General features: G+C 47.0%; 1 protein-coding gene across 1 annotated transcript in view; it reads right to left on the bottom strand.

The window, feature by feature from the left end:
- Nucleotides 1–11,748, bottom strand: part of HECW2 (HECT, C2 and WW domain containing E3 ubiquitin protein ligase 2) — a 207,840-nt gene that overhangs the window by 25,680 nt on the left and 170,412 nt on the right. Inside the window, 2 exon segments of the mRNA XM_015406124.1 lie at nucleotides 2,353–2,451; nucleotides 5,205–5,357. Coding sequence (XP_015261610.1) covers nucleotides 2,353–2,451; nucleotides 5,205–5,357 — 252 coding nt within the window.

An 11,748-nucleotide genomic window follows, 5' to 3' on the forward strand; every position in this document is an offset into this window, starting at 1 on the left:
ATATATGCTGAGGAGCAGTTCCATCAGCCATACACTAAGGGAGTGCATTTTAGAACTAGAACTTTGGCACCCACTACTCAATTATATATAAGGAGAGAAGTGTTCTATATGTTCCATCTTATAAAGTGCATTGTGTATTATTCATAATATTCTAAAACAGGTATATACAGGGCTATTTTTGGGCAGGAACGGAGTTCCGGCTGGCTCCTGAGTTGGCCACACCCAGCAGGAACTCATTAGCATAATAGGCCACACCCAACAGCAGGAACTCATTAGGATTGGCTACATTAGGGGTGTGTGGCCTAACATGCAAAGGAGTTCCTGCTACAAAAAAGCCCTGGGTTTTGACAACAAACAAGGTAAACAGAATAACAAGCAAAAGGTGGGTGTGGCTGGATAACCACACTTCTGGTAACATGGGGGTGTGGCCTAATGTGCTAATGAGCTGTGCTGTCAGGGGGGTGGCCCAATATGCTAATGGATTTCTACTGCTGGGTGTGGCCTATTATGCTAATGAGTTCCTGCTGGGCTTTTTCTACAAAAAGAGCCCTGGCTATTCATTACATGCAATATCAACAATAATAATCAGTTTGTACAATCTAATAGCTACCAGTCAATTTACATCCTTAAGGGTTGATTGTGTAAAATATTAGAATATTATGAATAATACACAATGCAGTTTATAAGATGGAACATACAGAACACTTTAACTTATAAATAAGGTTTTTGCAGCGTATATATTTGTTGTCTGACCCAACTGGGGATTGGCAACCCTAACCTGACCAGCATCGCCTTCCTCTTCGCCACCCGGGATCTCTATGTGGTGGCAAAACACGAATGCCGTGGTTGAAAGAGGTAGTCAGATTTTGCAGAAGAAACGGAAGACGGTAAAGGCAGATATCGAGTCTTTCCTCTGATTAAGAGCACCCAGAGGTCTTGTTAGTAGACATGCCCATAATGAGGCCTTAACGTGGATTTAAAAACCTGCAGCTTGGCTTTCTGCTAGATATTCTGCTAGATAATCACACACTGGGGGCAAAGGTTGGAAGTGTGAGGATTGCGGTAAGGAGCTTAGGAAAATCCCCACCACCTCCAGTGTAAGAGCAAGAGACCTGCTTGGTTCTAATCTAGTCCTAAATCTCCTAGCAGAAGGAAACTTAGAAGTGGAGGAACCATTAGCCCATCCTACTAAATCCCCTCACAGCCCTTAGTTTTGAGCATCTTTGTCTCAAGGCAAAAACATTATCCTCCAGAGCAGTATAAATTGTTAAGGGTCATGGGGATGCTAGGGTCGCCAGGTCCTTACTGTTTTCCCGGGGAGGGGGGCCTCCGTGTTCTTCCTGAAGCCTTCAGTGCACATGCTGCAATAACGTCACCCAGAGGTGATGTCATCACGCAGGGCATGTTGCAGCGGGGATGCTCTAGCATTTGAGAAATAACTCAAATGCTAGAGCGTCCCCCCCTGCAACGTGCCCTGAGCAATGATGTCACCTCTGTGTGATGTCATCGCGCCTGGCATGTCGGCACAGATGGGATTGTTCTTTTTTTTATAAATATTTTTTATTGTTTTCCACACAGTTATATGCATAGAAACAAAACAGACACAAACACAATCCACCTAAACCCCCCACCTCCCAACCCACCTAAACCTCCCCAACCCACCTAAACCCCCCACCTCCCAATCACCCTCACCACAGAAACAGATCTCCTCCTAATTACAGTTAACACATCTCTTGGTCTAGCCATCTGTACACTGGTGACCAAACGTTTTGGAATAACGTATTCATGTTCCCATTCACCTTTTGCGTCAAGTTATCCATTTCTGCCACATCAATTATTTTACTTATCAGCTGGATTGTTCAAGGGCAGGGCTCCCCCAACCGGCCAGCTGAGTTGGGGGGGGGCGGACCCCGGTGAGGGGGAGGGAGGTCAGTAGGGATACAATGGCGTAGGCCTACCTTCCAAAGCTACCGTTTTCTGCAGGAAGACAGTTCCAGAGGGTAGCCGTGTTGATCTGCAGTACAACAGCTAGATCTGGATCCAGTAGCCCCTTAGAAATTGACAAGATCTTTAGGGGATAAGATTTCGAGAGTCAACGCTCCCTTGGTCAGATACTGTATCTGACCAAGGGAACGTTGACTGTCAAACGCTTATACCCCGAAAAGCTGCAGAAACCTGTTCATTGCCAGTTGACGGGCCCATTTCATTGCCCCACTGATAAGCTGGGGAAAACCAAGGGTGCTATCAGAAGGACCGACTTTATAATGGCATTTTGCGGACAAGAAATCTACAGCTCGTTCCACTAAATGCGCTACCCCTTTTCAAGGAAATCGGGAAACGTTTTCTACTCACATTCTGAGCAGGGCTTTATAAAACGGGCGCGTGAAGAAGGCATCTAACAAATACTGATGAATCAGAGCGAGACCGAGGATTCGGCCACTAAACCGGAACCTGGCGGAGACAAAGAAATCAAGGGGTCACACCTGGATCTATTATCGATCAATCAATTTATTTCTACAGTCCTTAGACCAGTCATACAAAAAGAAGTACACCTTTACATTATTCCAAGATTTTAAGAAGGATCTATTATTAATTCAGTGGGGGGGGGAGAACCCATTAAATTCAATGAAAAATTAAAAAGACCCAAGATCTTTTAGTTTGTCAACACCACCAACATCTGCACAGTTAGACACTGCAGGGTTTGGGGGGGGGCACAGACCAAAAGGGCTGCCCACCCTGACCTAGATGTTCACAATTTGAACCAGGTAAAGGTAAAGGTTCCCTTGCTCGAAAGCCAGTCGAGTCCGACTCTAGGGTTGCGGTGCTCATCTCCGTTTCAAAGCCGAAGAGCCAGCGCTGTCCGAAGACGTTTCCGTGGTCATGTGGCCGGCATGACTAAACACCAAGGCGCCCGGAACGCTGTTCCCTTCCCACCAAAGTGGTACCTATTTATCTACTTGCAATTTCTTGCTTTCGAACTGCTAGTTACATCACATTTAATTTAGATACAAAACGTTATACAGAGACACACCTATAACGAAATTAAACTATCACCTAAGGATGCCCAAGCCTTCAAGGGCAGATGCCACCTAAATCAGGAGACTCTCGGTACATATGCCAAACAGTGGGACGCCAGATCATTTTGCCCAGCACTGCAGGGCTGGTTCTCCATTCATGGGATCAAGGTCAGCCCCTGAGATTGTTGGCAGGGATGAGGACGCGCCCCTTGCTCCCACATGCACCTGCCAGGTACAGCCTCACATCTCTTTTTGTTTGCCAGCACGACCAACATCTTCACAGTTAGACACTGCAGGGTTTTGAGGGACCTGGTCAGAAATAGTTCTGGTCTGGTCTGAAATGAGAGCCAGTTTGGCGTAGTGGTTAGGAGCGCGGACTCTAATCGGGGAGAACCGGGTTTGATTCCCCGCTTCCCCACATGCAGCTGCTGGGGTGACCTTGGGTCAGTCACAAGTTGCCTCAGGGCTGTTCTCTCAGGAGCAGTCCTTGAAAAGAGCTCTCTCAGCCCCACCTACCTCAGAGGGTGTCTGTTGTGGGGAGGGGAAGGGAAAGGAGATTGTAAGTTGCTCTGAGAGTCTGAGTGAAGGGTGGGGTATAAATCCAATCTCTTTGTCTTCTTCTTCTTCTTAGCATTTAATGTTTGGTGCCAGCACTGAGGGGAAAAGAAATCTCTATAATGATGTAAATAGTTTTTTACATGCTACTCTGGAGTCATGTACCTAGTACTTTTTGTTGGACTGTAGTTTGGCTGGGCCACTACTGTATCCAGGGGTCATTTCGTAGAAAAGGAGGTGCAGGAGCTCATTAGCATAACTTATTTGCATAGGCCACACCCCCTGACATCACCGGAAGTGTGTCAGAAGGCAACACCCACCGCTCAGGCTCCACTGGACTGTTTTGGATTGCTAGCTATTGGGGGGGGGAGAACATGCAGATCTGTCCTCGCAGAGGAGGGGAGAGCTTGTACCTGAATAAAACTTGGTCTTAAAGGTGTCACTGGACTGTTTTGGGCCGGGGGGGGGGGCTCTGCAACTTACCTGGCTGCTTTTTGCTCTGACTGAGGGCTGCTGGGAGCAGGGGGTGGGGCTTGTTGCATGTGCCCGCCCCCTGGGCTTTTTACTGCCGGAGCTCCGCTCCTGTGTGCTCCTGCAGGAAATGACCCCTGCCCTAATCTGTATTCATTGAAAGAGATGTGATAAAGAAGGACTGAGATCTCCTGTTGCTGGCTGACTGGACTCCCAAACAGTGTTTAATGTTACTCCGCATTTCACGCCCAAAGTGTTGATAAAGCAAGAGACTGTCAAGTGTTCTAGAACAAATGTGGAGCCCAGAGGATTTGGCAAAAGCCACATTAGCCATCTACAGACACCACAGAGCTGCACTCAACACAACATAGGAGGGTAACAAACAAAAAATGCCACAGTGGCATGAGAAAAATCACTCCTGTAATATCTGATACTCCAAAGAAATAACAGAAAATTATGAGAGGAAGTGTAATGCAGTGGTTAGAGTCTCCGACTTAAGTCTGGGGAGACCTGGGTAATGAAGCTCAATAATCGACTATTGGTTCGTCACCACTGTTTGGCCTAAATTAGAAGAAGAGATTGCATTTATACCCTGCCGTTCACTACCCGAAGGAGTCTCAGAGTGGCTTACAAACTCCTTTTCCCTTCCCCTCCCCACAACAGACACCCTGTGGGGTAGGTGGGGCTGAGAGAGCTCTCCTGAGAACTGCTCTTGACAGAACAGCTCTGAGAGAACTTATGACTGACCCAATGTCACACCAGCAGCTGCATGTGGAAGAGCAGGGAATCAAACCTCACAGGATTGTTATAAGGAAGCAGAAGAGTAGGTTTCCATACTGTTCTCTACCTTAAGGAGACTCAAGAGTGGCTTACAATTGCTTTCCCGTCCTCTCCCCACAATAGGCACCTCATGAGGCAGGTTGGGCTGAGAGAGTTCGGAGAGAACTGTGACTGGCCCAAGGTCACCCAGCAGGTTTCATGTGGAGGAGCGGGGAATCGAACCTGGCTCTCCAGATTAGAGTCCGCTGTTCTGAACCACCTCACCGTGCTGGCTCTATTATAAGGATAAAATAGATGAGGGGACAGCCATGAAGATTGCCTTGCTGAGCTCTTTCAAGGGAGGACACAGTTTAAAAAAAAAAAAGTAATCATCATTCTTACCATTCATGGTGATTGTCCACAAAAGCAGACATGGGACTTATTTGTACAGTGTAAGTATCGTTGGCAGAATATTCAAATAGGCCATAATACGGGTTGAAGAGCTCTCTGGATACCAGGAAAAAAAACTCCCTCGAGGGTCCGCTGTAATCCAGCCTTTTGAAGAGAGAAAGCACAAAGAATAATATTACACGAGATGACGGAATTAAAAAGCCTTGGTCATTGGATCGACTCTAGGCAATTTTAGATTGCCTACGGCAGGGCTCCTACTGCAGGCCTGGCCCATGGTTTTAACAACAAATGGACTAAGAGCAGAAAACATCGCGGAACATCTGGGCAGTGGCAATTTATTCCTGTAATATACCATCTAGACTAATTTAATCTGCCGCCAGCACTTTGTATTTATAATGTTTCATTGTATGGCTAATATTGTGTATTTTAATGTATTTATGCTTTTATGGAAGCCGCCCTGAGCCCGCTTTGCGGGGAGGGCGGGGTATAAGTTTGATAAATAAATAAATAGATCTGAAAGTTTAGAAGGCGATTCAGTGACTTGATTCCAAGGCTTCACTACTGAAGGTGGCGATTCCATCTCTCAAAGTGCCATTTATTTTAACAGTTCCATAGGTACGGGTTTTCTCACCTTACAGTTGCTCTGAGGCAAAAATCAGTGCCTGTTTCCTGCAAAAACTCTTTAAAGAAGCCCACTTCCCAACAAATCTCTTCCAGAGACGGCAGATGTGGAATTTAGCCACAGACCGGTTGGGATAATGGATCACCGAGTGCTGGGTTCTCATAGGATCCTAGGGTTGGAAGGGACCTCTAGGGTCATCTAGCCCAACCCCCTGCACAATGCGGGAAATTCACAAATACCCCCCAGTGACCCCTGCTCCATGCCCAGAAGAGGGCAAAAAACCTCCAGGATCCCTGACCAAACTGACCTGGAGGAAAGTTGCTTCCTGACCCCCAAAGTGGCGATCAGCATTTCCCTGGGTGTGTAAGAAAGGGCCACGAGAACTAAGTACGGAGGCAACCCTTCCTGCCCTCCCTCTCGTGATCTGCCTGAGTTCACGGAGCCAGCATTGCTATCAAATTGGATCTTCCTCAGGAAATGTTAGAGTGGTAGACGCCTAGGATCCATTAGAAGCATAGCAGCATACTTGAGCCTGAACATTTACTGAGATCAGCGTCCTATCTGAATATTTTAGGAACATTATTATACTGCAGATCTTTCATGACTTCTTGTAAAGCACTTTATGAACAGGGGAATTTTTGTACCACTCTAACATTTCCTGAGGAAGATCCAATTTTGAAACGTTATATAATCCGATGTTGATTATGTACCTTTGCACTAGGATTTTCTTATGATTTGTAGGAATTGATTTATTGTGTTGTAGTGCTTTAGACTGTAATACATAGTGAGCATTTTCTTTGCAAGTCTTGTTGACTGCTTGATTTGTGGGTCAGACACACACGACTGTTTTCTTTATAGTTCTCTGATTAGGTCGTGTTTGTCCACATTTGTCTTGTCTTATTACATTTTATGGCACACACAACCTGGCCCTATAAAGTAAGATCCGGCCCTCGTAACTAATGAGTTTGACACACACCCTGGCCCAGAGCATCCCTGACAAGTGTTTGTCCAGCTGCTGCTTGAAGACCGCCAATGAGGGGGAGCTCACCACCTCCCAAGACAGCTGATTCTACTGTGGCACGACTCTTACTGTACAAAAGTTTTACCGAAGATCCATCTCGTACCCCTCTACCCATGATGTTCTCTGTTGAAAGGCATCGAGTCCCAAGCACATGGTCCCTGATTCTGAAGCAAGTTCATTTCTCAATCAGTCTCAGTTAAATTTTTAAAAATCAATGTGCGTTCAAGAGTTGGAAGTTAGAAACCAGCATGAGTGCAGGAAGGCTAAACTAGAACCCTCTTCTGATCCACGGGAAACAAAACTCTGCTGCCAGGGGCACCTTCAAACATGCAATCCTCCGTCTGAAATCACACCGCTCTCCAAGATACAAGGATGGATAGACTCACATTCTAGCAGTGGCTCACGAAACCTCCTCCCCTGCCACAGATTTTGTCCGTCCTTAAGGGGCTTACTGGACTCTTGCTCTTTTCTACTCCACTGGCAGTCCTGGGAAAGGCTGTACCATGTAATTCAACTGAAGGGCTCTAAAGAAGAACTATGGTTGCGTTCACACGCAGAAGTAGCTGCAGGAGAGCCACAGGTGGTGGGTGGATTATTTGGGCGCGATCACACCGCCAAATCTGGTAAGTGGAGCGTACCCGCGGCCAACCCATGGCTTCCCGCGGAAAACCTGGAGTTAAAAACTACCTGCTTTGAAGTACTATCTTCTAGTAAATGTGTGGCGTGGGCAGGCGTCTGATCGGAGATGCGCTGGTAGCCTGTCACATCCAGCAGCCATCCGCGTCAGGCACATGCGCACAAACACGGTCCTGCTGTGTTGCCTCGCTGGTCTGATCGGCTGCTGACGGCCGGAGGACGGCGCTGCAGGGGAACGTGAGATTGTGCTACCGCACTTCTTTTTTCTCCGCAACTAAAAGCCTCCGTTCCCCTGTGGATTATCCGGCCCATGTGACCGGGGCCTATGAGTGGAATGTACACTTGCGCATCTTTAGACCCCAGTCGATGTTGACAGTGAGAATCCTGACTTTGTAATCGAGCTGCTCTTTGTATACCAGCCTTGATTCGGGCTTAAGGTGGAGCCCTACAAAATTTAATACTGCACAAGTCTAATTTCCAGATGACAGATACGATGACGAGGAGAGTGACAGACAACTTTGTTTATCCTTCCAAAAACACGGTTGACATTGCGCCAAAGGCGAGGAGAGAAATAAAAACACTCCGTTGCTGTTAATTGGGTCATAAGCAGGTAAGTTGCTCCTTCTCACTTGGCAGGGCGGGTCTCTGACCACACCTTCCCCATTGAATAATATTCCATCGTCCCTCCCCCGTCTGAACTGCAACTGTACCCGTTCCAACCCATTGTGATTTAAACCTCAACACAAAGGATAAAGCCCTTGACTCTTCTGCTGAAGAGAGAAACAGCCAACATCTTTGGTTTAAAAAATAAATATATCTTGCAGCCTGGTGGGTGACTGATCTGGGTTTGGTTTTCACCTGGCTCTGCAGTTTCCATTCCCACCCCACCCTGCTTAACAAAGGGAAGTTTGGGGGAAAGAGGTGAAAACAAACCGAAATCCCAGACGTGGTTGCAACACATCCTCTGTATACAAAACAAATCCTTAAACAATCCCCAACCTGTTTGCGTAGGAGGTATAGCGAAAGTGGCTCAGGTCGATTCTACACCAGGGGCGTGGTCCAGTTTTGCAGCTGATGGGACACATTCTCCCCTCCCACTGCCACACAACAGCAGTGGCCTCTCGTGTATCTTCTAGCTCTTCGTCCAGTTTTTCTATGATCTTTCCTACTACGATCTTTTGGGAAAGATGGCAGCCAACTGGAGGCCGTGTATAGCCTTTGCAACTCCATCTTTGTTACAGGCTGGTGCTTGACCTTTAGTTGCCTGGATGGAGCGGTGGCACAGAGGTGGCACTCCCAAGAGAATATTCTTCTCTCTCATACTTGTTAGCAGCTCTTATCTAGGAAGCCTGATTTGTTTTCTCTCACCACCAGACGCCAGGTGCAAGATGGCCTGCCTCATTTCAGTGTTTGGGATAGCTTGATTGATAACTTTTTGACTCGTAGCCAGCAGTTAGGGTACAAGATGCTTAGTTTTAGCGATGCATCTCGTCTCGAGGACTGGCTACATTCTGCTGTGTGTGTGTGCGTGTTTGAGACCCAGCGGATGGGAGCTGAGCCTTCTATTTCTGTAAGCTTGGAGCCAGCTTGGAGTAGAGGTTAAGAGAGGTGGACTCTAATCTGGAGAGCTGGGTTTGATTCCCCCACTCGACCACATGAAGCCAACTGGGTCAGTCAAAGTTCTTTCAGAGCTCTCTCAGCCTCTAAAAACAAGTCTAGCTCGACACTAGCATAACACGAAGAGCTAGAACTTTTGTCTGCCAGACAATCTTAGAATCTCATGGTTACTCTACACACAATGCCAAAGGATGGAGCGGTGGCACAGAGGAGTTATCCTCTGGTTATAATAGTAACATCTGAGCTGAACAGGCTTGCTGTCAGTTCTAGCCCCGCGCTGGTGTGAGCTACCAGCCCTGTCCCCAAATTGCCGTCTACCCAGCAGTTCGAAAGCTTCGGCGAGTAGATAAAATGGGTACCACTCCTTAGAGAGATTGGGCACACTGAACCGCCCCCCCCCCCCGTGGTGTTAGCCGACGAACGGAAGTCCAGCTCGCAAGATCGGAAAGCCTAGAGAGATCTTCTCGGCATGAAGAAAGCCTGTAATGGGCTGTTCCGGCCAGGCGGTGACAGTGCGGCGCTACAACTCGAAGGAGTCTGGAGAAAAGCTGACGCCATCAAACCAGGCCGAGAAAAAATGCTGACCAGAACACGTCTCATCTTCAACTGAACGAAACCCTCGTCGGCTGCGAATGTGTGTGATTTAAGATGTATATATGTCGTCCTCCCTTACCCCACAAATCATTGTTAGTCCCTCGTAAAAATGAGTAACTGTAAATCGCTCAGAGTCAGCAAGCTCTGAAAGATTGAGCAATCAATAAATTGAAAGATTATCATCATCATCATCATCATCATCATCATCTTGATCATTGTTCATTAAAATCTCCTTGTAAGCACACCTGGATCTAAGCATATCTTTTCCCTGGGAATTTTTGCAAACCCGGATCTTCTGGCCGGAGCCCCAAACAGGTGTCTGCCATGCAGACAGGAAAATCCAGATCCTTCCCAGTCTAGTCCACATCAGCCACGTTTCCCATCCTCTGGTCTCGCGCTGTGGCCAGCCCCACCATGCCACTGGAGTGTTTATTGATTTTTTTTAAAAAGGGGGTGAGAATGACAGGGGGAAGAAAACCTATCATGTGGAATCCCCAGTAGCTGCTGTGGTTTAATCAGCAGCCACAACGGTAATGAGAAAACCTCAGAGAGTCATCACTGCATGGAAATCATCCAATTATGCTCGTACACAAATGGTTCGGTCCTCTAGAAAAACCATTTAGGGTCGTACCAAAAGCAAGTTCTTTGTATTTCTGACATGTTTCAGCGGAGAGATAAGGTCATCAATCATAATGTAGAACTCTCCTGCATTCTGAGTTGTCCTTGAACCAAACTTCAGGTCTGCTTAAGGAAAATCTTGTTACATATCCTCGCGATGGCCTCGTAAGACATAGATTCAGATTTCTTTAATAATGTTTTACAAGTTTCTTAGCCTCTGATCAAACCTTTCTAGTTAAAATCAATGTCTGCTACCCCTGTTTCATCCTCTTTCCTAGATAATGAGCCATTAAGTCAATTGACAGTGCTCCGAAAAACTTACATTAATTTGTACTCTGGGGTATATTCTACCCCAGGGATCCCTAATGTGGTGTCTTCCAACACCTTTTCTGGCACCCGCCAAGTGTTTTTAGGAAGTGGGCGGGGCCAGGTAGGGCTTTTGCCCAGCAAGGCTTCTGATTGGCTACTGGAGATTTGACTGGCTGTGCAGATTTAAAAAAATTAAATAAATTATTCAGCAGCAGCTGCCATCACAGCACACAGATCTGCACTGTGTGACTGAAATTAAGCTGGGCCAATCATTTTGTGGCAGGTTCCGTCTCCTGCAGCAGCCATTTTGTGGCTGCGGCTGCGCCCACCATGCCGTGTCACAATTCCGAAAGCGCTTGCAAGCTCTACAAAGGGTTGGGGGCCCTTGTTCTACCCCAAGCCAAATTCCAGTGTATTTTGTTGTAGAAAATGCCCCATGATCAAAAATAATAATAATACTAATGGTTGTGGTGGCAAAAGACAATGTGTTTCACAATTCCCAAACGCCCAGAACCTGAAAACACTAATTTACATGAGGCAGAAATGTGTACTTAATAACAACATTAAAAATGGTAAATTTTATTGTTGGTCTAGGGTATTTTTCTACGCAAAGAACGTAACCTTCTCTGGCGCAGTAGATGCTTTCCAAATTAACAGGAGGGGCCATCAGTTGCCAGAAACGGCTGTCTCTCTCCAGAAAGCTTAAAATGTATCTCCGGAGCACTGTTCTCTGGGGGAAAACTCAAGGGGTATTTTTTAACCTAAAGCTAAAGCATGTCAACATTAGGGTTGCCAGGTTTGGGTTGGGAAAACAGGGCTTTTTTTGTAGAAAAAGCCCAGCTGGAACTCATTAGCATAATAGGCCACACCCAATAGCAGAAACTCATTAGCCTATTAGGCCACACCCCCATGCCTTCCCTTGGCTTGCCCGGGCGCTCTGTGGCTACGGGGAGCCCGGGCAAGCCGGCCCTTGGACAGGCCGGGGAAGGCACGGGGAGGCATTTAAATGGGGGGGGGTCACTTTTCAGGCCTTCCCTCTGCAGCCACACATGCAGAGGTTTTGGCTGTAATGGGCGTGTCCAGCTCTGAAGCCAGCCGGAACTCCGTTCCTGTGCATT

This window comes from Gekko japonicus, unplaced genomic scaffold (assembly GCF_001447785.1).
Source record: "Gekko japonicus isolate JY-2015 unplaced genomic scaffold, Gekko_japonicus_V1.1 scaffold1690, whole genome shotgun sequence".
NCBI lineage: Eukaryota > Metazoa > Chordata > Lepidosauria > Squamata > Gekkonidae > Gekko > Gekko japonicus.